Source organism: Urocitellus parryii, chromosome 11 (assembly GCF_045843805.1).
Source record: "Urocitellus parryii isolate mUroPar1 chromosome 11, mUroPar1.hap1, whole genome shotgun sequence".
In the NCBI taxonomy this organism is placed as follows: Eukaryota; Metazoa; Chordata; class Mammalia; order Rodentia; family Sciuridae; genus Urocitellus; species Urocitellus parryii.
In genome coordinates this window covers 10,802,720-10,826,199 of record NC_135541.1, presented here as the reverse complement: position 1 = coordinate 10,826,199, position 23,480 = coordinate 10,802,720, and the positions used below count along the sequence as shown (strand labels likewise).

At 57.7% G+C, this 23,480-nt stretch overlaps 1 protein-coding gene and 1 long non-coding RNA gene across 3 annotated transcripts in view; one reads left to right on the top strand and one right to left on the bottom strand.

Moving 5' to 3' along the window:
• Positions 1 to 274: 274 nt before the first annotated feature.
• On the bottom strand, positions 275 to 23,366 carry LOC144257400 (uncharacterized). Of its 2 annotated transcripts, none has more exons than XR_013344454.1 (3): positions 5,551 to 7,879; positions 3,523 to 4,669; positions 275 to 378 (listed from the first exon to the last, which is right to left on the bottom strand). It is a non-coding gene; the product is annotated as an uncharacterized LOC144257400 (long non-coding RNA). The 2 variants fall into 2 exon arrangements; XR_013344455.1 differs by lacking the exon at positions 275 to 378 and adding an exon at positions 23,069 to 23,366 and having other exon boundaries at positions 3,261 to 4,669; positions 5,551 to 5,777.
• Positions 21,601 to 23,480, top strand: part of Padi2 (peptidyl arginine deiminase 2) — a 39,203-nt gene continuing 37,323 nt past the window's right edge. Inside the window, exon 1 of the mRNA XM_026400823.2 lies at positions 21,601 to 21,803. Within this exon, the coding sequence (XP_026256608.2) occupies positions 21,712 to 21,803 (92 nt within the window). The 5' untranslated portion in view covers positions 21,601 to 21,711. The remainder of the gene's footprint in view (positions 21,804 to 23,480) is intronic.

Below are 23,480 nucleotides of genomic sequence, written 5' to 3'. Positions count from 1 at the left end.
GGGTTCAATAAGTGTGACCAAGTAAAAGGACAAATGTGCTTGGACTGGGGTACAGCTGTGAGTCAAAGGGGTGGGGGGAGAAGGAGGAGCTGAAGTCACCCTGAGAAAGCCACCGGGGAATTCTGCAGGGCCCTGGGGCCAGAGGAAGTCCCTGCGGGAGGGCCTGCTCCTTCCTCCCCTCCCAGGGAGGTCTGGTCCCGTGGGCCGGGCAGTTGCCAGGGCAACTCTGCTTTGTTGCTGGTTGTACCAAAACATGCAGAGTCCTGACCTCTCCACCCGCCATGGGGGGCGGGGGGGCAGGGGGCGGGGTTTGCAGCAAGAGATGGAGGAACCAGGTCATGTCCACACGTGGGGAAGGAGCGGGCTGGTCTCTGCTTGCTGTAAAACAAGATGCCCCAAACTCAGCACTCCCCGGCTGCTACGGGCACCCCACTTCCTCGCCAGCCTCTCCCAGCCCACCCACCCAGGATCTCCCCCCCAAGCCGTTCCTCCTGGGACCCTCCTCCTTCACCCCACCAGCTCGTCCTGGGAAGGAAGCAGGGAGTCCCTGGCTGTGGGCATCCAGCTCTGACAACACTTCAGAGCCCCCAGACCCGGGCAGCTGACACGTTCACGGCAGGCCAATGGCTGAATCCATTGTTCCCCAGCGTGGGGTGCCGTGGAACCCCAGAGGTTCGCAGGAGGCGCAGGGAGTTCCCTTCTCGCAAAGAGGAAGCCTGGGCTTGGTTTTAGTCTTGTCTGTAACACGTGTCCATGGCCCTCGAGCAAAGAAAGTGCAGATCTGACTCGCCAACCTCTGGCGGGCCGACGGTTTTAATTTAGAAGCTCTGCCTTACTCCATGTGGATTTTAATAGGAATCTATTTAGGGCAAATGACACTGGTCTTCCATTTATAGCAGTGACCTAAACTTTCCTTCCCAACCTGAGTCTAAAAAGTGAGTTAAAGGTAAAATATGAAGTGAGCAATTGTTCAGGTAGAGCATGAAGGTGACAAAGTGGGAAATGTGTCACCGTTTGAAGAGTGGGGTCACTGATGGTGGAACAGCAGGTCTGGTGACATGGGCAGGGGCTACTGGGAAGTGACCCCTCCAGTACCTCCAATGTGTCCCACCCCGTCCTTCACAGAGATCAGACCATCTGGTGCCTGCTGGTCTCGAGTGTCCTTCCCGGCCACCATGAGAGGGTCCTCGGTGTGAACCCTGTGTGTCTTCTCTGCCTCTGTTTTGCAGCTGGGGCAGTTGGGACCAGAAGTGAGAACCCAAAGCCACAGGCCTAATGAAGGTCACCTCTGCCCCGTGAGGGTCTACTCCCAGCATCCAGGTGTGACCGGCTGAGCGGGCATCTCTGATGTCACCCGAAGCCCTGTCCTGCCCCAGATCCCCCCAGTTCCTCTCTCAGGAGCTGACGTGGCCCGAGGTGTAGACCAGGATGTCTGTCCTCCTCTAGAGACACGTCGGGCCGGTGGCCTCCCGGGTGGCTGGAATTCTCACCCACAGCCAGCAGGCCCCAAGCCAGCCACCAAACACCAGCTCTCCAAGGAAGCCGTTGGCCACGTACATGATGGAGAAATGTCATGTTTAGGGGTCGGGAAACCTAACGAGGACTTCACAGCCGTGAGGATGACGTGGAACGCAGTTTCAGTGTCTGCAGGTTAAGCGCTGTCAGGACGCGGCCACCCGCACTGGTGGCATTTTGGCGGTGGCTGCCTTCGGCTGCCCTGGCAAAGTTCAGTACAGTGACCCAGACGCGGGCCGCCGTGGCTTTGCGTGGCTGCTCAGTTCACTGCAGACCACCGTGGCACAGCTAGGAGTTGACACAGGCGTGTCCCCCTAGGGCAGCCTCTTGGTTTCTTACCAGTGCACAGCCACCCTCCACAGCAAGAAACATGCTTTGTTAAAAATTGTGATAAAATACAGGTAATGAATGTTCCATGGTCACCGTTGTCAAGTGTGCAGTTCAGTGGCACCAGGTACAATGCTGTGCACCCACGGCCACGGTCCATCCATCCATCTGGCAAAAATGAAAACTCTGGGCCCTTCAACTTCTACCACCCCCTTCTCCCCGTCACCGCCATTCTTGAACTTGACTGCTCCAGGCTCCCCATGTAGCGCCATTGGTCTATTTGTGACTATTTCTCGTAGCACAAGTGTCCTCAGGGTTCATTCACATTGTAGCAAGATTCCCTTCCTTCGAAAGGCTAAAGAGTTTTCTACGTCTGCACACACACTTTGTTTACCCATCCATGGCCAAATGGCACGGCTTTGGGGCGCGATCAGGGGCGCGTTACTTTGTCTTCCAATTAGGCGCCAAGCTTCGTGCTCCTGTGCAACGCCTCTGATTCTGCACTAAAGGTGACCTCGTAGGCTGACGTTTCTTAACCATCTGGCCATTTCTAGAACAAGCCAGCCGACCCCCGTTTTTATGTCATCATGACCACACAGCAGCCAGGGGACTGCGTCAACATGGTCCTGTTTCAAACACGAACTGAAACGCTCCATCTTCCATCTGCCACCTTGTGTGACATGCTCTGTGAATGTCCCGCTGTTCCCTTGCCTTTGCCATCCCAGCCCTGGAACAGGCCCACAGCACCCCAGCCCCCACCCAGCGCATCCTCTCTTGCAGCCAATCATCCGCCAATCAGCAGCCAGTCATCCCTGAACTCGCTCCTCGTTGGTACCAGCTCGCGGGGAGTGGGCACGGGTGGGGGCAGGGAGGGCTCTGGTGTGTGCCCCCAGGCCTGCCCCTGCCTTCCGCCCGCCACCTTTCCTGAAATTGATTAGAGACTCTCCAAATGACAGGCTCCGAGCCACCAGGCCCCTCGGCACGCGCGGATCTCGGGCTCGTGAGCGTGCCAACCGCTTAGGCTTTGAGAAGCTCAGGAGGAAAGGGCTGCAGGGACTCGGACCCCAGTAAAGTTCACCTGAGGGGGACTTGGGGTGTCCAGTCCTGCAGAAGAAAACCCAGTCAAGCCCAGTGAGACACGTCTCTAAGTACAAAATAGGACTGGGGATGGGGCTCAGTGGTCGCGTGCCCCCGAGGTCAATCCTCTTATCAAAAACGGGGGGCGAGGGAGACACTCAAACGTTAAAATGGTGGAATTGCTTAACCTGGGTACTTAGAGCCTCGGGACCTCAGGACAAGGACTGTCAGAGAGTTCTGGGGGGCGGGAGCTTACAGGGCATGAGCCCTGACCACCCCCAGCCTCCCCGCCCTCCTGATCCCTATCTGAGGACCCCACAGGCTGTGAGCTGCCTGCAGCTGGACCCTGTCCTCTGGCCCCTGGCAGGTGTCAGGGTCCCCCGCAGTGTGGCCGGCCTCCCATCCCCCTCTCCTTCAGTCCCGCCGGGAGCCCCCCCAGGCTTCAAGTTGCTTGGGGGTCTCCTCTGTCCACTGGCCCTTCCTTTCTGTCCTCACCCCCCTCCTGTGGACAGGCTAGCCACTGTCAAACGTCACCTCCACTGGGATGTGCCCCTTCCTTCCCCTGAGCAGTGGTCACAGCCCTGTGTCCACAGGGCCACTCACCTGCAAGTCACAGCCGAGTCTCCGAATCAACACCTGGCAAAGGGGGAGAACTAAAGGGCCCTGTAAGGCTGCTGCGGGTGGACGAGGGGTGGGCGGGGGGCAGGACACGCCCCGCCCGGAGCCCCACGCAGGAGACGGGCTCCGCGAGCATGCGCTGAAGATCTCCAGGGCCTGCTGGCTCCAGGGTCCTGGCTGGTGGCACCAGGTGCCATCCTCCATGGGCACATACAGAAAAAACCACAGAGAGGAGCCCGAGCCCAGGAAGCAGAGGGGACGCAGCCCACGGGGAGGCACCCGTCCAGGACCACCAGGAGGAGGGTGGGCTGCGCCTGCCAGAACCCTCAGGTGGGGTTGGAAGATGAGGGTCCAGGGCTGAGTGACTGGAGGGACGGGGCCAGTGCAGGAATGAGGTCGCTCATCTAACCTGCTGGGGGTTAAGATCTCTGCTCAGAGAGAAACTCAAGGAAAGCAAGCGAGGAAGAGCATCGTGCGTTTATGGATCACGTGGTGTTTGCTGGGTGCTGTGCGGAACATTCCACATAGGCTGGTTCCGTCCACATCCAGGTCCTGCAGGGAGGCTGAAGTGGAGCACAGGAGCCAGGTGGACCTGGGTCCAAATCCCAGCTCTGCTGCTTCTGGCTGTGTGTTCTCAGGCAGGTTACTTCCCCTCTCTGAGCCTGTTTCCTCATCTGTAACTCGGTCGGGGGTCGGGGGTTAACAAGAGAACAGCATGCAGCATATTTAGTACAAGGTGTGATGACACAGGAGCTTTCCTGGGAAAACGAAGACCCAAAGAAGCCGCTACACCTGGGTGGTTTTGTGCTTGGTTTCTGGGTAGGACAGAAGACGGGATAGCAGACAGGACCGGTGGGACAAAGCCAGAGTGGCCGCGGTGTGAAGCCCCGGGTGTACGTGCCACTGCCCCATACTTTGATCATGAGCAGCACACGAAATCAATTGTTGGACCTTACCTTCAGGCCCATGAGTGACCTCTCTCCTGACCTGACAGGTCCCAGCAAGCTGACGTTCAACAGAGAGAGTCTTCTGTGATGGGGGAGTTTAGGGTGTGAGGCTTCATCCCTGTGCGGAGCGTGTGGAACTTCACGTAGCAGAAACACTAACCCCAGCCCAGGAAATCAACAGAGACCTGTCACCAAGAGCAGAGAAGAAACAACCCGAGGTAGGTGAGGACTAGCATGCCAAGTGACCAACACCAAGGACAACGGGAAATACCCTCCCAGATCCTATCTCTGGGGATGGAACCCGGGGGTGCCCTACCACTGACTCATTTCCCCGGCCCTTTTTATTTTTTTTATTTTGAGATGGAGCCTTGCTAAGTTGCTGAGGCTGGCCTCCAACTTGTGACCCTCCTGCCTCAGCCTCTCCAGGTTGCTGGGATGACAGGCGTGCGCTCCCACACCTCACCTCCTTCCTTTCTCTTAAGATCATCTATGCTTCGCTTTGATGTGTCCTCATTCCCGCCTGTGACCACATGGAGGACCCTCATGGTCTGAGTTGAGGTCTACCTCCTGTTGGGAATCTCCCCGGACCCCTGTCCAGTGAGAGTCTGAGGAAGAGTGGAAAGTCGTGAGGAAATGATTGGACAAGAGGGACTCAGCTGGGACACTTAGCAAGGTCCGCTCGCGGAGAGTCCTCTCAGGGTCCTCCGTCTTCAGAGATGAGGACACTCCTGTCCCCGGGGTACAGGGCGCCCCCCACACAAGGCTCTGAGGACCCACTTCAGGGAGAGCTCCCAGAGCCCTCCTGGCCCCTGCCGGTGCCCAAACCCCTTCTGCTTAAAATCTTCCACATTTGGGGGAGACGCGTCCTGAGCCCTGTCAGCAGGGACGTTGGGCTGCACCAAATAAACGTGTCAGCACTGGACGATTCTGACCTATAAAGATGGCAAGTTCATGTGGTTCCACCTCAAAGCCTCGACTGTTCCCCAGAGCCAGCCCAGCCTGCAGCCCCTGGGGACCCTGCCGACTGTGCCGACTGTCCACCCGCGCTGCCCACGCCCCAGCTCACGGTTTTCTGCTCCAAGAAGAATCTGGAAGGTTCCACACAGAGGGTTGGGTCTTCCCACCTTCTTGGTGGCTGCCGGCCAGGACAATATGGAGGGCCGAGCCACACCCGTGTGCAGGGTGGATGGCAGGTCCCTGCACGGATGGTGGTGGGTCCCTTCGGATGGGCAAGGGCGAGCCGTCTCCGCACGTGGAACTCGCAGACAGACGTCGACAGATCGTGGCGGGCCTCTGCTGAGGGGCACCCATTAGGGTATTGGTGATGGTGGAAACTGGGACCCTCAGGGGTGGGGCCACCCAAGGAGTCCTGTAGGTCCAGGGACTCGGAGGTCCCCGTGGAGGAGGGAGACAGAAAGGAAGCCAGTCCTGTAACCAGCCAAAAGTGGAAGGCCAGCAGGGGGGACGGAGGTCCACACCCGCTTCCCACCCCAGAGAGGCACTTTCAAACCCCGGGGGGTGGCATCTCCCAGCTCCTAACCCCGGGACCCGGAGCAGAGGGGACAAGGTTAAGTGGCATAGAATGGTCTCCGTTGGCCTCCATGGCTGCTCACCCCCTCACGGCAACCCCTCTGTTCTGGCTGCTTCTCCACGCACACTGTGACCGAATTCAGGGGCTCCCCCCGTGCCCCGAGGCTCCCGGGCCTCTCGGGAAGAACGGCAGAGCCATCGCGGGAACTGGGGACGAAACCCGCCCTCTGTGTGCAGCCCTTCCCAGGGCCGGATGCTAACGTCCACGGCTGGGATGAGGGACACTGTGGCTCTGTCCACCGAGGGTGCCCTGGGATCAGCCACATCCCGCGAGAGGGCCGCCCCTCCAGCCAGCAGCAGAGGTGGAGGCGGAGAGATGGTGGCAGCGAACGCGAGTCCACAAACCAAAGCCAAACTGGGAGGACCCCCCCCTCCCAGTGTCCAGGAGACAGAGGTGGGCGCAGGCACAGATCAAAGGAAAACAGACGACCTGATGCCACCCCGAACTGTCATGGAAACCGTGGCCAAGGGACAAGGGGCTTCAGACCTTCCCTCCCAAGAAGGGACAGGGGCTAGAGGAAGAGTCACCCCGGACACATCCTCTCTGCAGCGGCCATCAGGAGATGAGGGAGACCATGCACGCACTGGCTACAGTGACCCCAATTCACCCCACCCGTGGTCCTGGCAAGTCCCCGGGGGCCGTAAGAAAGCAGACGGAACCGGCGGGTGACAGTGGGTTACAGGGGATTAAGTAACCCAGCCACAGTGCCCAGCCGGGAACCCCAACCGCACTAGACCTCGCTGACGCCCTCCTTGACATGGACACAGCCCTGAGAGTCCCCTCTGCCTTCACAGCGGAAGCCAACAGTGGACAATGTCCCCTCAGGGATGCCTCCAGAGCCCCACCGCGTGTCCCTGTGAGGTAGCACCAGATCCGGGAACCAGTCCCCACCGCCACTGGAAAAGCCGTCTCGTCCTGTGGATGACACTGGGTCCCCTCTGCGTCTGCCAGGGCTCAGGGAGGCTGCGCCCATGCGCTTGACTCACCCGCCAGGGGGAGGACGGGACATGAACCCGACCAGGGGCAGGCCCCCGCTTATCAGAGAGGTTCTGGGGTGTCGTCTGGTCGGGTGAGTTCAGGGTGAGGCCTCGGGGCGAGATCAGGGTGAGGCCTCGGGTGACAGACAGCCGGGCGTTTCCTCTTCCCGTCACTCAGAGGCAAACGCAGCACTTTGTGGAGCTGCTGGGTTATTGGAGGGCTCCCCCGTGGGCCCAGTGACTGCGACCCCTGTGTCATTTGTGTAGGAGGGGACAGCGTGGGACTGGACCGACCGGCACACTGAGGCATTAATCAGGACAAATGGACAGCAAAACAGACCCGAGCCCTGGGGACACCAGACCCGTGGAGACCTGCTGGGCTTACCGCCCACGTCACTCTGGACGCCTGGGGACGGGTCTTGAAGAAGGACGATGGGATCTGGGTCCCTCTGTGTGGCTGCAAATTAAAGCAAAGTAAAGAAAAAGAAGCGAAGCAACACGGGACACAGGAGGTGACCTTGAAGAGCCAGGGCAGATGGCTGTGTGACCTCAGGGGTCCAGCGAGGAGCCCGTGTGGGAGACCTGAGTCCCCTGGCTCAGTACCGAGTAAAAGGCCACTCAAGCCGCGTCCCGGGTGGCACACCACAGATGGGGCTTATGGCAGTGGGTGGAAGGACACAGACCCCCAGTAGACTTTGGTCACAGATAGGAAGGGGGTGGAGGAACTTGGCCCACAGAGCCCGTCACCAAGGACACCCCAGTCGAGGTCACGGCCACCGACCCATCAGTGGATGGCTACAGCAAACAGCCAGGGCCTCACGACCGGGGACAGTTCAGCTGGCAGCCACCGTGGGCGGGCAGCTCCTACAGCCAGGAACGGAGACCCCTCATCTCCAGCCTAGGACCACAGCAGCAGCGCCTGGGCCCGTCACACAGGAGCAGGAGGGGACGAAACGCCAGGAGCCACACCTCCACCTCAGGTCACCCCCACACTGATGGGTCAGCAGGAGCAGAGCCCGGTGTGGAGAGCCGTCGGGTCCCCTGGTGGCGGAGGCTCGGCAGGCTGCAGAAGGACCGGGAATGGGCGGTCACTGCTCCCGAAGGCCACTGACGGCACACACACCGGCCATCCAGAGGACGTGGGTGGAGGACAACGGCAGGCCTGGCGGGGAAGACAGGTGGCGCTGTGTCCAACCACAGTGTCACACAGTGTGGCACACGACTGCCCGTCACCCTCCCGTTTCCAGGAAGTGACAAGACCTGATAAGAGGAGAAGGCCCCGGAGGGCGCCCAGCACAGGAAATGGCCCCTCGGCCTCCTGACAGATTGAAGATGCGGGTGGAGAGATGAAGTGAGCCGCTCTGACGGGCTGGGACTGCCCGCCAGGGTGCCCCGTGTCCCTGCCGCCATCAGGAACCGTCTTGCCTGCTCTCGGCACCACCCACAATGACTGATGCCACGGAGGAGTGTACCCAACACGGCCGTCCCCCTGCAGCGAGGGCAGAGAGACTCCCTCGAGGCGCTGACTCGGGGACACAGCTTGACGCAGGTGGTCCCAGCCAAAGCCAATCAGAAGGCAGCTATGAAGGGACTCATCCGGCCTAGCGCCACGGAGGGCACCCACAAGGGCCAGGGATCTCATGTCACAGGCCACGCCACACCTCAGTGGGCGCAAGACCAGGACACAGCGTGGACTCTCCAGCTGCCACCCAGCGCAGCAGGAGCCGGGCCTCTCCAGTACCCAGACTCAGCCCCTCTCCATACCCAGACTCAGCCCCTCTCCAGTACCCAGACTCAGCCCCTCTCCATACCCAGACTCAGCCCCTCTCCATACCCAGACTCAGGCCCTCTCCAGTACCCAGACTCAGCCCCTCTCCAGTACCCAGACTCAGGCCCTCTCCAGTACCCAGACTCAGCCCCTCTCCATACCCAGACTCAGCCCCTCTCCAGTACCCAGACTCAGCCCCTCTCCATACCCAGACTCAGCCCCTCTCCAGGACCCAGACTCAGCCCCTCTCCAGTACCCAGACTCAGCCCCTCTCCATACCCAGACTCAGCCCCTCTCCATACCCAGACTCAGCCCCTCTCCAGTACCCAGACTCAGCCCCTCTCCATACCCAGACTCAGCCCCTCTCCAGTACCCAGACTCAGCCCCTCTCCATACCCAGACTCAGCCCCTCTCCAGTACCCAGACTCAGCCCCTCTCCATACCCAGACTCAGGCCCTCTCCAGTACCCAGACTCAGCCCCTCTCCAGTACCCAGACTCAGCCCCTCTCCAGTACCCAGACTCAGCCCCTCTCCAGTACCCAGACTCAGTCCCTCTCCATACCCAGACTCAGCCCCTCTCCAGGACCCAGACTCAGCCCCTCTCCAGTACCCAGACTCAGCCCCTCTCTAGTACCAGTTCGTGACTCTGTCTGTGTGTTGGAGATGGTGGGAGCCAGGTGCGTGGCCACATGCACCTGTGTTGGCCCACTGTGGCCCTGTGGGGGGGGGTGCAGGCGTGGGAGGTTGACAGGTTTGCTTTTCGTGCGTGTGTTCACGTGTAGGGGTGGGGTGCAGGTGTAAGGGACACCAAGGTGACTGAGCTGCACCCCTGGAGCACAGGTCCTGGGGCCAGAAGGCTCTTGTAAAGGAAATCCACACTCATGAGGGACAGTCCATCAGTAAAGACGCCCCAGGCCCAGGACAGAGCTGTCCCAGAGACCACCTCACTGCCAGCCCTGCCCACCCAGCGCCTCCTCCCTTGCCGAGAGGCCCAGGCCCTTTCCCTCCGTGGGCACCGAGCCCCTGGCCCCCCTCTGAGCCGCACACCCTGGGGGCCGCCCTGTGCCTCACAAGGTCCCGTCACCCCCGTGCATCCCGTCCCATGGTCTGCCTCTGGCCGGTCTCCTTTGCAGGGTGGCAGCCAGAAAACCTAGGCTGGGTGGAGGAGGGCCAACCCCCCTGCCCCGCTCTGCCGCTCTGGGTGAGGCTCGCCCTGCCGGGGGCACAAAAGGCCGGCCGTCTGCAGGACGCTCCCTTCCTGGACTGAACAGGCCAACTGGCCTCAGAGCGTGGGAACCGGCAGGAGGGGGCGACTGAGCCTGCACACCTGGGGCGTGTGCTCAGGTGTGTGCACAGGTGTTCATGTAGCTGTCGGTGGGTGGGCGCAGGCGTGTGTGTGTGTGTGTGTGTGTGTGTGTGTGTGTGTGTGTGTCGGGAGGGTGGCCACATCGCAGCACAGTCTGCTCTGCAGAGCAGGGGCTGAGGCGGCCACCCCTCCCGGGGCCCTGTGCATCCGGGCCCTGCTGCTGCCCCTCTGCTGCAGACCAGGTGTCCACCCTAAGCCCTGGCCAGGGAACTGGGTGGCTCTGTGCTGCCTGGCTCCATGGAGTCTCCAGGGTCCCTCTCCAGAGCCATGAGGGCCTGGGGGAAAGGCTGCCCTCCTGACCCCAGAGACAGCACATCCTGCCGACCGTGAGTGGCCCCTGTGTTCTCTCCCGGCTCCCAGGACCACACCCAGAGCAGACACGGTGGGGGGGACACGGTGGGACTCCACAGGCTAGGGACACGCCTGGCTTCGCTCCAGTGGCCACCTCCTGACCTCGGATGGTGGCACAGATGGAATGTCAGTGCCTAGAGGCCCCTCAGCCTCGGGGGCCAGGGCGCTCCCCCATCCCAACCCGCATCAGAAGACAGCCTCGTCCAGGCTGGGCCTCGGTGGGGCGAAGCCCAGCCCAGGTCCAGACAGCCCCAAGAAAACGTGGGATCACACTCCACTGGGAGGCCGCTCTGATCTCTCTACAGGGCACCAAGGACATCCCCACATGAGGAAGAACCAGTCTGAGCCAGAAATGCCCAGGGTGGCTGGTGCCCCTGAACAGACAATGAGGCCCTTCCTTTTATTCGGGAGGGGGAGGGTACTGGGGACTGAACTCAGGGGCACTTGGCCACTGAGCCACATCCCCAGCCCTATTTTTTGTATTTTATTTAGAGACAGGGTCTCCCTGAGTTGCTTAGCGCCTCGCCATGGCTGAGGCTGGTTTTGAGCTCACGATCCTCCTGCCTCAGCCTCCCGAGCCGCTGGGATTATAGGTGTGGGCCACTGCGCCCCTCTGAGGCTCTTCCTTTTCCCCTCTGCAGGTTCCACATCCAAGTCTAGGAAACAAACTGACCACAGGCAGATGGACAGGAGAAAGGGAGCTCAAGGGTATCGCCTGCCCCTGTGCACGGGAGCCGCACAAAACGTGAGACTCAAGGAAAGGCCAGGAGTTGAAGTTCGACAGCACCCACCCTCAGCTTCAGAAAGGAATGGGGACCTGGGGCATATGGGGGAAGGAATGGTCGCCAACGAAGACTGTGACGTTGCCCACTGAAGTCTCACGGGCAGCAGTCCTCAGAAGAGGCCCTGGACTCTGGACTTCACCAGAGGCTGCAGAGGGCAGGAGGCCACGTCCCTGTTAGTCTCCTTTTCTGTCACTCTCTGACGGATGGGTATCTGGGAGGGGGTTCATGACAATCATCTCCCACGGGAGGAACCATCTTTAAGGAGATAAGGGCAATAACTCAGAGAAAGCCCGCTTCCCCCTTCTGTCCTGGGAAGGAAGGGAGCCTGAGGGGGGCGTGTCCAAGAGACCTTGGTCCCCAGGTGGCCCCTTCAAGGTCGGCTTGCCAAAACGCCACACTTGGGGTTTCACTTTTTGAGCCTTAGAATCTTCCAGAAGCAGCTGGAGAATACCCCAGTCACGTCCCCAGTGGTGGAGAACTCTGCTGGGAAGAGGCAAAGCTGCCCCCTGTAGCACCCGTCCATGTGGTGCCTCCCTCGGGTCCTGAATTCACTCTCCCGTCTGTTCACCCAGAGGGCACCTGCCATGAGCCGACCCTTCCCTGGGCACCAGGGATACAGGGGTGAGCAGGTCAGAGACGGGCTGAACCCACGCGGGCTCACGGGGAAAATGCTAAATGACAATCGTGGTCACCAATAAATAAGGTTGCCCATAACCACAGGGTGCCCAGCTAAAATGTGCATTTAGATAAACAACCAACGCTCTTTTGTGCCCCCACGTAGTATTTGGGACCTGGGGAAGTTACTGTTATCTGAAATTCTAGTGTAACTGGACGTCTTGTATTTATATGCCTACGTGAGGTATTTTCAGCTGGTGACAAATCATCTGAGGACGACAATCCAGGCAAGAGAGTGGTGGCAGGGAGGGTCTTCTTTAGCCTGGTGGTCCCAAGACAAGACCTGGGTGGGCAGGAAGGCCCCGCCCCCAAATCCACCTGTGCCCCAGCCCCACCGGCCCCCAGCTCTCGAAGCTGCATTCTGACTCCTTGTCCCTATAAAATCATTAGATCTGTCCCCAGAAGCCAGACAAAATCTAGGGAGACTTAGCTGTCATTTAAGCTCCTACAAGCAGGTGGCCCCCAACAGATAGGAAATCTTTGAACAGAATTCAGAATAGAATCAAGCAGGGAATCTGTCTGTTGAATCCACAGACGAGGTAAAGCCACTTGGGAGAGCATCTCGTCACCCTAAACCTTCATTGAGAAATAGGGAATTCACAGGGTGAACTCAGGGCACCTGGGCTGTGTAACCACCCCCTTTGCAGATTACAAGAAATCCTGCTTAAGTAACTAAAAATAGGGCTCAAGTCCCATCAAGATCTTGGCCAAGACATGGGAACCTCAAAAGTGGTTTAAAAGGCAACCCCAAAATATATTTGGAGTGACATCGTTGCTTGGCAGATCTGCGTGTTTTAGGAGAATCAACACATATTAGTTACACATTTGTGTTAAGAAATAATGAACACAGGGCTGGGGGTGTGGGTCAGGGTAGAGAGCCCTTGCCGAGCATACACAAGGCTCTGGGATCAATCCCCAGCATCACAAAAAATAACATTGAAAAATAAGGGCTGGGGTGGTGGCTCAGGGGTAGAGCACTTGCCTAGCACATGTGAAGCCCTGGGTTCAATCCTCAGCTCATAAAAATAAACAGATCAAATAAAGGTATTGTGTCCATCGACAACTAAAACAAATTTTTAATTAAAAAATAATGAATACAGGTTTGAAATTTCTGCTATTTGTAATTATTTAAAAGAACATGGTCTATGGGAATAACAGGCCATTCTTCAGGTTTTAATTTGAAATACATAGACGAGTTCTTGATTGATTCAGAATGGTGGTTTTTAAGTCAAAATTGTGAACCTAAAAAGAAAATCAGAACCAGGAATCTGGGCTAGCAGGAGACCCCCACCTGGCTCTGCGTGGTCCATTGGATGACGGGCGTATCCTCGGGGCTTCCTGAAAACACAGGGAAAGCCAGGCCAGCTATTTTGCAACAAAAGTCAGTGGTTGAGGGGTCTCTGCAGGAGCTGGCTCAGCTCCTTGTTGAGGACAGCAATCGTGGGCAGGTGTCCCTGTGCGAGCTTACCTGAAGTGTGGAGCCTTTGATAGGTCCTGTTGCCCGTAAACAGGTGGGCACGCAGAAATTTCTTGTGATCACGCCTGTGACTGCCATGAGGGATCCTGGCTTGATCTTTTAAAAATATTTTCTTAGTTGTCAATGGGCTTCATTTTATTTATTTGTATGCGGTGCTGAGAATCGAACGCAGTGCCTCACACATGCCAGGCCAGCGCTCTGCCACTGAGCCACCACCCCAGTCCTGACTTGATTTTGTTAGGGTTTGACCCTAGGTGACTCCATCTTGGGACCAGTGGCCTTTACCAAAGCCTACAACATTTGTCAACGGTATTAAAATCTAAGAACTTAAGTTCACCACACTTAGAAGTTATTAGAATTCTAAAAAATATTTAAATGCCTAAGAAAGTTTTCTTAAGGCAGCTTTCTTTTAAAAAGAAAATGAACATATTAAGTGTATAAGTGCAACTTAAAGGCTTTAAACATGTTTCATTGGCTAAGATTATAAATGGCATCAAAATTCGGTTTTATAAACTTAATAATTTAAAAAATCATTCCTAAAGTTGTTACGTTCATTTAAAAAATGTTTGGGTTTTTTTGTTTTGTTTTGTTTTGTTTTTGTTTGTTTGTTTGTTTTCCTAGCCCAGCACAGTGGCAAGCATCTGTAGTTCCAGCTGCTCAGGAGGCTAAGACACAAGGCTCACTTGAGCCCAGGAATTCAAGGCCAGACTGGGCAACAGAGCCTCATTCGAAGAGAAAGAAAAAGAAAATTCTAAGCTTTAGAAAAATTTTTATTGTGGTGGTAAAATACATTTAACATAGAATTTACCACCTGAACCATTTTTAAGGGTATCGTTCAGTTGCGTTAGGGACACAGACATTGTTGTGTAACCAACCTCCAAAACCCTTCTGCTCTCACAAAATTAACTCCGCGCCCATCACACAAACCCTGCCCCCTCTGTCTTCAGCCACAACAGTGGCCCCCATTCTGTTTTCCATCTCCATGAATCCGACTCCTCTAGTGCCTGGTGCAGGTGGAACTGTACTGCATTTGTGCACAAAAGAAGATGCTTAACCTGAACTTAAAGCTCAAGGGGCCTGTTGAGCACGAGACGTGGTAAATTGGTAAATGGTTGACGTGTAAGTTGAATGTTAATTTTTGAAAGCCAAAGGAAACCGACAAACTATTCTCAGCACAAAAGCTTCAAGCCTCAGGGGCACCAACCATGCACAATGACACTCGTGTACACAACAGTTATGGAAATTGAAATAATGTCACCCACTGCCACCACGAGGCCCCGGGGGAAACCAGACATCATGATCTCCATTGAGACGCGGCTGGCTTCAGCCTGAGTGGGTGGTCCCTGTTTCCAGACCCTGCCCACCAGTAACAATAGCAAAGCTACCACTTTCTAGCACCTTCTATGTGCCAGGGCTTCAAGCCCCTTCCCCTGTTTCATCCTTACAACGCTCACACACCGCAGGACACTTTCACCACCACGTGTCACAGGTGGGGAAATCAAGGCACAGAAAGACACAAGCCGGGCTGGATGCAAATTCGGGAATGGAACCATCTACCTGCCCCTTCTTTCTTCTTCCAGCGCCAAGGGGGGGGCCTCCTGAGGTCGGTGGCGCCCCCTGCTGGAATCCAGGCACATGGCGCATCCCTGAGGCTTCTGCTCAGGGAAGAGGAGAAAGGAAGCGCTCCCCACCCCAGATCTCCAGAACCCACCCCAGTAGGTCTTTACCCTCCCCTCTGCCTCTCTCTAAGGCCAGTCCCACTGTCCCACAGGGCTCTCATCACTTGTCACCTAGAGCACCACCTCCCGCCTGCGCTCAGAATCCAGCTGGAACGCGCTCAGAACCGGCACCCAAGTCCTCCACCGCCTGCCCCCCACATTCCCCCACGCCCCCTGAGCCTCCACACCCCGTCCTTAGCTGCTCTCCTCCCCCACTCCCACCTCCGCCCCCGCCTGCGGAACTCCGACCCATCCTGCTGCGGTGTGTCAAAGGCCCCTCTTCTCCGTGGCTACCAGTCACCCTTCCTCCTCTGCGTACCCCCATCCCGACCCCACGTGCCCTGTTTGCCGAGGGCTTCTGTACCTGGGGACTCCCCAGACCCAGCTGCAGCCCTGAGCCCCCCACCCCCCGAGGGCAGATGCCCCAGCTCCCTTGTCACTTGGCTGGGGTAATTCTGAGGGTCCTGTCCCACAGTCTCCCAGAGACCCCCCAAGGGGACCACGCTCTAGTTGCCCACAGCAGCAGATTGACTAAATCACCCCATTTAATGGCCCCGGCTCTGGGTTCCTCCTCCCTGAGCTGCGCCCAGGTTGCTCCACCGACGAACAGCTGTGCTGAATTCCCGTCTCGAGATCTGCTTCCCGGGGAGCCAGGCTAGACCACGGCACACGCCTTCTCCCCAGCATTTAGCCAATTCCCCGGGCTGGAGCCCTGGCCACCAGAGGCCTTGGGTAATGACCTTCAAAGCCACAGGCAAGTGCATTGAGCACTCTCTACGTGCCTGGCTCTTTATTTAAACTTCACAGCCACCTAGAAGATCAGGTCCCATTTTTCAGGTGAAAAAAACTGAGACTCAAGGAAGATGGACTGCGAGCCACCAAGTGGCAGGGCTGGGACATCAGCACAGCGGAAGGATTCCAGAGACATGTGTCCAGCAGAAGTGATCACGGCACCTGCCTCGCAGGTGGGTGTAAGTGCCTGAGAGGTGGCGTTCTTCCATGCACACCCATGCACGCCTGTGTCCTGTGACCCTCCTCCTGGCCAGCCCAGTGCCTGACCAGTGCTTAGTGCTGGTTTATTAGCTGCTTATTAAAACAAACCAACAAGCTCACAGGACAAAGGCCCCAAGGTACCAGGACAGGCCTAACAGATGGAGCACGAGGGACCAGCCTCTGTTACCAAAGGGCTGTGTGACCTTGGGTAGGTCACTGCTCCTCTCTGGGCACATTCTCAGAGCCTCACTTGCCCCTCAGGAACCTGCCACCAGCTTCACACAAATAGTCTCCCTGAATCCCGACCCCAACCACTCAGGGGAAAGAGAGTGCCCAAGCTAAAGGAAGTTGCCCCTGAGCGAGGCTGGACGGTGACAGGCAGCATCTTGATTTTTCCAGAGTCAGCTGGGCCGGGACCACATCTGGTGAAAAAACCCTGGACCTCCTCCTGCTTCGAAGATGGAGGCCTGGCGCCACCTAGTGGCCGTCACCTCTGCGCGGTTTCCTTTCCTGTGTATCCTCTGGTCACCAATAGCGCCAGAACTTGAGAATTCCACTCCTCCAGGGCATGCCTGTCGCCCAGGCTCAGCCAGGAGAGCCCAACAGCACCAAAGTGGCCACAGCCCTGCCTAAAGCCTAACGGGCCTGAGCAGCGCTTCCAGAAGAAATATGATGCAAGCCAGGAGCGCCCACCTCACATGGGGTTTTAAATTTCCTAGCAGCTGCATCTTTTAAAAATTCAAAGATATAAGTGAAATTAACTTGAAAACGTATTTTTATTTGACCCAATATATCCAAGATGAGACCATTTCAACATGTAGTCGATACTTTTGTTGAATTACGTTCTTGGGCCGGGGTGTGGCTCGGGGGTGGAGCGCTGGCCCAGCATCAGACACCAGGCACTGGACTCACCCCCAGCATCGCACCAAATAAATAAAAAGTAAATAAAGTGACCTTTTCTCCTACTCACACTTTACACCTGTGGCACTTCTCAGTTCAGACTAACACACTCAAGCGCTCCCTGCACCCAGGCCATGGCTTGGACACCGCAGGTCCACGCAGCCCAGGCAGCTTGCTGGCCCTGAGGGCTCTACAGAGTCCACTGCTTATGCAGGGCCCACCACTCCAGCTTGGCTTTACTGACCAGGAGTAGAAATCTGCCCTGCAGGTCATTTTACCATGTAAATTACAAAACAAGGAGATATATACACACACACATATACATACACACTTAGCTCTGGGTGGTGGCAAGGATTCCAGGGGATAATGGAGTACGGGGCCTGACAATGGTTCAATCATGGTGGAACTGAAACCTTCCCATTGCCTGGTGACATTGTGGCCGTGCTGACAACCCAACCGATGACTGCCTATGCATGCAGCACGCTCAGCCCTGGGCCCTAGCAGGCTGTAAACTCTTCCTAAGTGGTAACCCAAGCCTTAGGCTACGGTTCAGCCCACCGATCATTAATTTTGTGTGTAAATTTGGCTAAGCTATGGTGCCCAGTCACCTAGCTAAACACTCATCTAGATGTTACTACTATTTTTAGATGTGATTAACATTAATTAATAGACTTTATTAATTAACTTTTAGATGTGATTAACATTAATTAATAGACTTTGAGTAAAGCAGATTGCCCTCCAAAAATGTGGGTGGGCCTCATCTAATCTGTTAAAGGTCTCAAGAGCAAGGACTGAGGTCTCCCTAAGAAGCGATTCGGCCTCAAGAGCCCAACCCAGAAGCTGCCTGGGTTTCCAGACTTTGGATCTCAGACCCAAGACTACCACGTCCTCTCTACCTGGTTTCTAGCCAGCCTCCCCAGTTGCTGTACACACTGCAGACTTGCCAATCCCACGACCTTCTGAGGCAATTAATGGAAATAAAACCCTCTCTCTTGCACTCCAGAGAGATAAATAGAGAGACAGACAGACAGACAGACAGGACCCCCCCACCCCAGGTAGAGGATGATTCTTGAGGAGCACAGAACTGGCACACTGTGGCGTGAGAACAAGGTGACACCGGCCCCCTCCTCCCTCCAGGTGAGGTACCCTGCAGGGTAGAAGGTATCGCCCAAGAGGAATTAAAGTCCCACTGCAGTGTCTCCCCTCCTCCCCCTCCTTCACAGACCAGAGACCCTCCCCAAGGGGCGGGACCAGAGGAAAGGGGAGCCAGGAAACTGCCCAGCATGGGGTGCCACTAAGGAGGCTAGACCTACGGGTCCCTGTGGTGCAATCAGCAACCAGAGTGACTTTCCTAAAGCCCACATCATGCCATTGCCAAATTCTGGAGTCCTCCTGTGGCCTCCCGTGACCTTAAGATAAAGCCTAAAATCCTTTTGCACAACTTACAAGGCTCTGTGTACCCCAGCCTCAGAGAGGCTACCGCTCACATTGCAGAGTCTTTGGAGCAATTTATAAAATAACACGGACAGTCAGAAGCCCCTTTTACAAAAGCTTGAAATAACTGTCTATGTGCACAGAAAATAACCAGCAGCCAATGAGACCTGGCTCTGTGCCAGACCCTGATGTGCCAAGTGGGAACAGTGCATCATATTATTTTCTATAATCATGGAGGCTGGGTACTGCCGGCATCTTCCTTACAGAGGAAGAAACAGAGGTCCAGAGAGGTCTCCAGCTAGTGAGGGGCAGAACCAGACCTGACCCCAGGTCTTCTAAGTCCAAAGGCCTCACTCCTCTCTGCCAGGCGCCTCAGTACAAATTGGGTTTAATGATAGTGTCCCCCTCATGGTTAAATGGCTGAGATGGGAAACTGTCAGGATAGCTCCTGGCACAGCCTCAGGGCTCAGCAAGGGTGGCCGCCAGCAGAATCACACCATCCCCAGGCAAGCAAGATCACACTCACACACGTTCACAGTGATGTCCTCTGGGGCCAGGTCCTGATGATCATAATTTTAAAAAATTTTTCCGAAATGGCAAGGTATCACGTATTTCTCTCTTTTTAAATTCTTGCACATCCAACAACTTGGTGAGCTGTCGGGCTCCTCGAGCAGGCCCATGCATGTTTGAGCCACCTCTGGCCAGGCTCCCCCAGGCCTGGCACAGACAGACCCCCAGTGGAGGATCCGAGCAGGAAACGGTGCAGAACAGCCCCTCCCCGCCCAGGCGCTCCGGCCTCGCGCTCAGCCAGGGCATGAGTTGGGGGAGGTAGGGGTCCGCCAGGGCCAGGCACTGGCCTCAGATAAGTCCCCTTGGCTGGCACTCCCCAAAAGGCACCATGAGATGTCTGGAGGCTTTTCCGGACCCCCGGGGAGAGTGGGCACGGCCCTGAGGCCTGGGACCTCCGGCCCTGGATCCACGACAGCTGTGACCACTTCAGCTATTTTAAACCCTTGGGCACCCGGAAACTCCTGACCCATCAACCAGGCGCTGGCCCAAAGGGGTAAGCCAGAGCCAGGGCATGCCTGTGAGTGGCCAGAGGGGGCTGGATTGTTTAAGGGGAGGGGGTTCATTTCTGAGCACTCGCCTCCTGCTGGACTCTTGTGTTTTCTGAATATTAGCATCTCATTTAGCACCATCCTACCTCGGGCCCAGAGTTCGAACAGATGGGAAAATGGGGCTCTGAATAGAAGGGCGAATAGCCGGAGGCTACACAAGAGCCAGACTGGGAAGAAAAACCTCTGCCTTCTCCCGCCTTGCTGTCTTCGGTCCCCTGGCCTCAAGTTCCCATCCTGCTCTGCCCACTCTCAGGAGCCGAGTGACCCAGCGCGATTCTTGGCTCTTTCTGCACCTGTTTCTTCTTGCAAAGTGCAGGGTCCCTGCCGGGTGTGATGCTCTGTTCTAAAACATGAAAGGTGCCGCTGGGAACAGCTCGGCCCCCAGAAATGACGCAATGAGCACCCACTGTTATTTCTGCTCCGCTGCTCACCGTGGCCTCTGGCCTCCTGTGATCACCCCTGATCCTGCTACAACCTGTCTGGGCCTCACTCAGTGCGGAGAACGCAATGTCCTCCTCCAAGTCTGGGCCTCAGTTTCCCTGAGGGTTCAATGACGGGAATGTTCAGTATCTGCCACACACAGGAAGGGTTCAACAGGATCTCCCTGCAGAGGGGTGCCCAGACCCAAGACCTGTGCAGGTGCCACCCACAACCTGCCTCCTGGCTGGAGGATGCACTCAGGGGCCACCAGGGGCCAATCAGAAGTTCTCCTTACATCTGCTGTTATCCCTTTGGGAGTGAAGGACCCCTGGCCGGGACTTCAGCCCTCCCTTTCCCCACCCACATTCCTCCCGAAGCCCAGCTGCCCAGGAGATGGACTCTTCACCACTGCCTAATTTGAGCCTCCTTTGGGGGGACAGCTGGGATCACAGGGCCGAGTATACCTCACTGGGGGTGCTTCTGAGCCTTGCCCCTTGTCCAGGCACACCCTTTCCTGGGACTCCCATGCCCCCACCTCCCTCCCAAACACAGTCCCCTCCAACCCACCTCCTCCCTCTCCCGGCCTCTGCCCTCCCATTCCTGCCCTTGCCCCAGGAAGACCACTCGCTCACACACTGCTCGATTATTTGAACAGCCCCTGGCTTTGGTCAGGGGAAAGTGCCAGGGCTGTTTCAGTCCCCCACTAGACCGTCACCCTGCACTTCAGCCTCCAAGGACACAGACTGACCTCTACAATGCCATCCCTTCGCTCTGTGGCCCAGGACAGAGCCCCCGGCCGTAATCCTTGCCCCCTCCCTGTCTCTCCACTGGCACATTCTCTCAGTCACCAGATGCCACCCAAATCTCAGTCCATAAACACCTGTCAGATCAATCCCCTCTCCTGCAGCCCTCTCACGCTCCCCCAGCCAGGGTCTTCATTCCCCCTCCGCAGCTCAGCCTCCTCGCCAGGGGTGCCAGGGACAGTCAGGGCAGCTAAATGACCCAGTGATCCATTGCAGTCCTCGCTGTTCCAAGCTCTCGCCCACTGATGCCCTGGCTTGGCATCCGGTCCCTGCCAGCTGCCGGTCCTCCACTCCCACCCAGCTCCCGATAGCAACGTGGATCTGGTGGGGGCGGGGGCGGGGTTGGTCGGGTCGCAGGGCTCCCTCCCCTCCCCCTGAGTTTGCAAAAGACTCCTTTAAGAGGGCGCAGACATCCGGCCTCCGAGACTCCTGCCCGGGTCCCAGCCTCTGTGCTCGCGCCAGCTCCTGCCCTCGTCCCTTGGCAGCTCCACGTTTGCCTTTTCTGCCCCTCGAGGTTGGGGGACGGGGTACTGGAGGGACGAGAGGGCTCCAAGAAGGGAAAAAATGCCCAACCCAAACTCGCCAAGAAATTGGCAACCTGGACCACGGCGAGGGCGGGGCGAGCTGCGGAGGGCGGGGCCACGCTTGACGAACGGGCCGTCGGTCCACTGCCCGAGGAGCCCGGCAGGCCGCCCCGCCCACGCCCCGCCCCCCGGCGGCAGAATAAGGCGGCCCGCGGGACCACGGCGGCGGACGCCGGCGGCTGCAGCTGGGTCACCTGCCACAGGTGCTCGGGGAGGCCCGGGAGTCCGCGCGCGCCGGGACCAGGCGGGACACTGCGGGCGGGGAAGATGCTGCGCGAGCGGACCGTGCGGCTGCAGTACGGGAGCCGCGTGGAGGCGGTGTGCGTGCTGGGCACGCAGCTCTGGACCGATGTCTGCAGGTGAGCGCCCGCGCCGGCCCGAGACCCCCTCCCATCACCGCCGAGCACCCCACCCCGGACTCTGGGACGTAGGCAGGCTGACCCCCGCCCCAGTCGTCCCGCAGTATGAAGCCCCCAGACATCCTAAGGACCTCACCCCGAAACCTGCCCACCGCCAAACCTTGTGTCCACGGAGCTGCCATCCTGACACCCTCCCAGGCACCCGGCTCCAGCCTCAGCTCCTCCCCGTCCTCCGGCTCTCCCCACCGTCTGGCCCTCATCCGCCCCTCTCCCCAGGACCTCAGCAGGCCCCAGCTTCTCCACCACCCACTCCCCTTTCACTTCCGCTCAGCCCCTCCTGATTCACAGCCTCCTTCCCACTTTCCACTGCCAACTCACCAGAACCTCCTGGATGTCCCCTGGGGTGGAGCAGGACCAGAGGGGAGCTTCCCTGTGGAGGAATATGGCTCTGGGGGTTGTTTAGGCTCTGATTTCACCCTCTAGGGGCTGCCGGTGGTTGCCTGTCCCCCAAGTACTGGCCATGATGTTCATGTCACCAAATGCCCTGCCCGATTTCACCTTGAGTTCAGGGAGGGACCACATTCCACCTGCCCAATGCCTGGGATGCAGGATGCAGAGGTGGGGTCTGCAGAAAGCACCCCAGATTCGGGATCCTGTTCCCTCCCCATCTCTCTGTCCACAAGCTTGGTGAAGGATTGCTGAGACAGCAGGATTGTATGGTAGCACCCTACCATTACCCACAGTTCCACGAAAATGGCCAAGGCTGGTGTTTTACGTTCCCCGGTGTGCAGGATGGGGCCTGGGGACTGTGGGGCAAGCCCCTGCAGGATCATGCTGGGTTTGGTCTGCAGCCCTCTGTTCCAAGAATCTGAAATGTTTCCCCTGGCAGGTGGGATTGGCCGTGTTGTTCTGGGAAGAACCCACATGCAGGACCCAGAGGTGGGACCCTGTGCTGATGACCCGGTGGGTCCCCTAGTCTCTGTGTCATTGCTTCCAAATCATTCTGATGCCTGAAGCACCCTGCTTCTCCCAGGCAAAACCCACCTCTGCAGGGCAGTGGCGATGCCTATAGTCCCAGCAGCCAGGGAGGCTGAGGCAGGAGGATTGCGAGTTCAAATCCAGCCTCAGCAACTTAGCCAGGCCCTACGCAACCTGGCAAGACCCTGTCTCAAAATAAAAAATAAGAAGGGCTGGGGGTGTGGCTCCGTGGTAAATCACCCCTGGTTCAATCCTTGGTACCAAAAATAATAATAATAATAACCCACCTGTGTGTCTCCCATACTCCCTCCCGGCCCATTCTGTCCTTCGGCTCCTCTGGCCCCAGGAGCCCTGCCCACCTGCTCAGCCAGTCTCCTGCCATCTCCACTGCAGGCACTGGCCATGCGGATGCCATCAAGCCCCGGGGCTCCTCTCCACTCCTCCTGCCCTGGCCTCAGCCCCGGCTTCTGCCTCGCCTGGGCCTGGGCCTCTGTTGTCCCTTGTGTAGGTCTCAGAGGTGGCCTGGGGTCTCTGAGGGTCATAACACAGAGTGGAGTGTGGTCTGGGCACCAGTGGCCGGGGCCTTTCTCCACCCCCAGCTCAGCACTGGGCACCGCCAGGGAGTGGGCTGGGAGCCAGGGTGCTCAGGTCTCTAAGCCTCAGCTGTCACCATACCCGCCTGTTTGTTTGCTGGGGCAC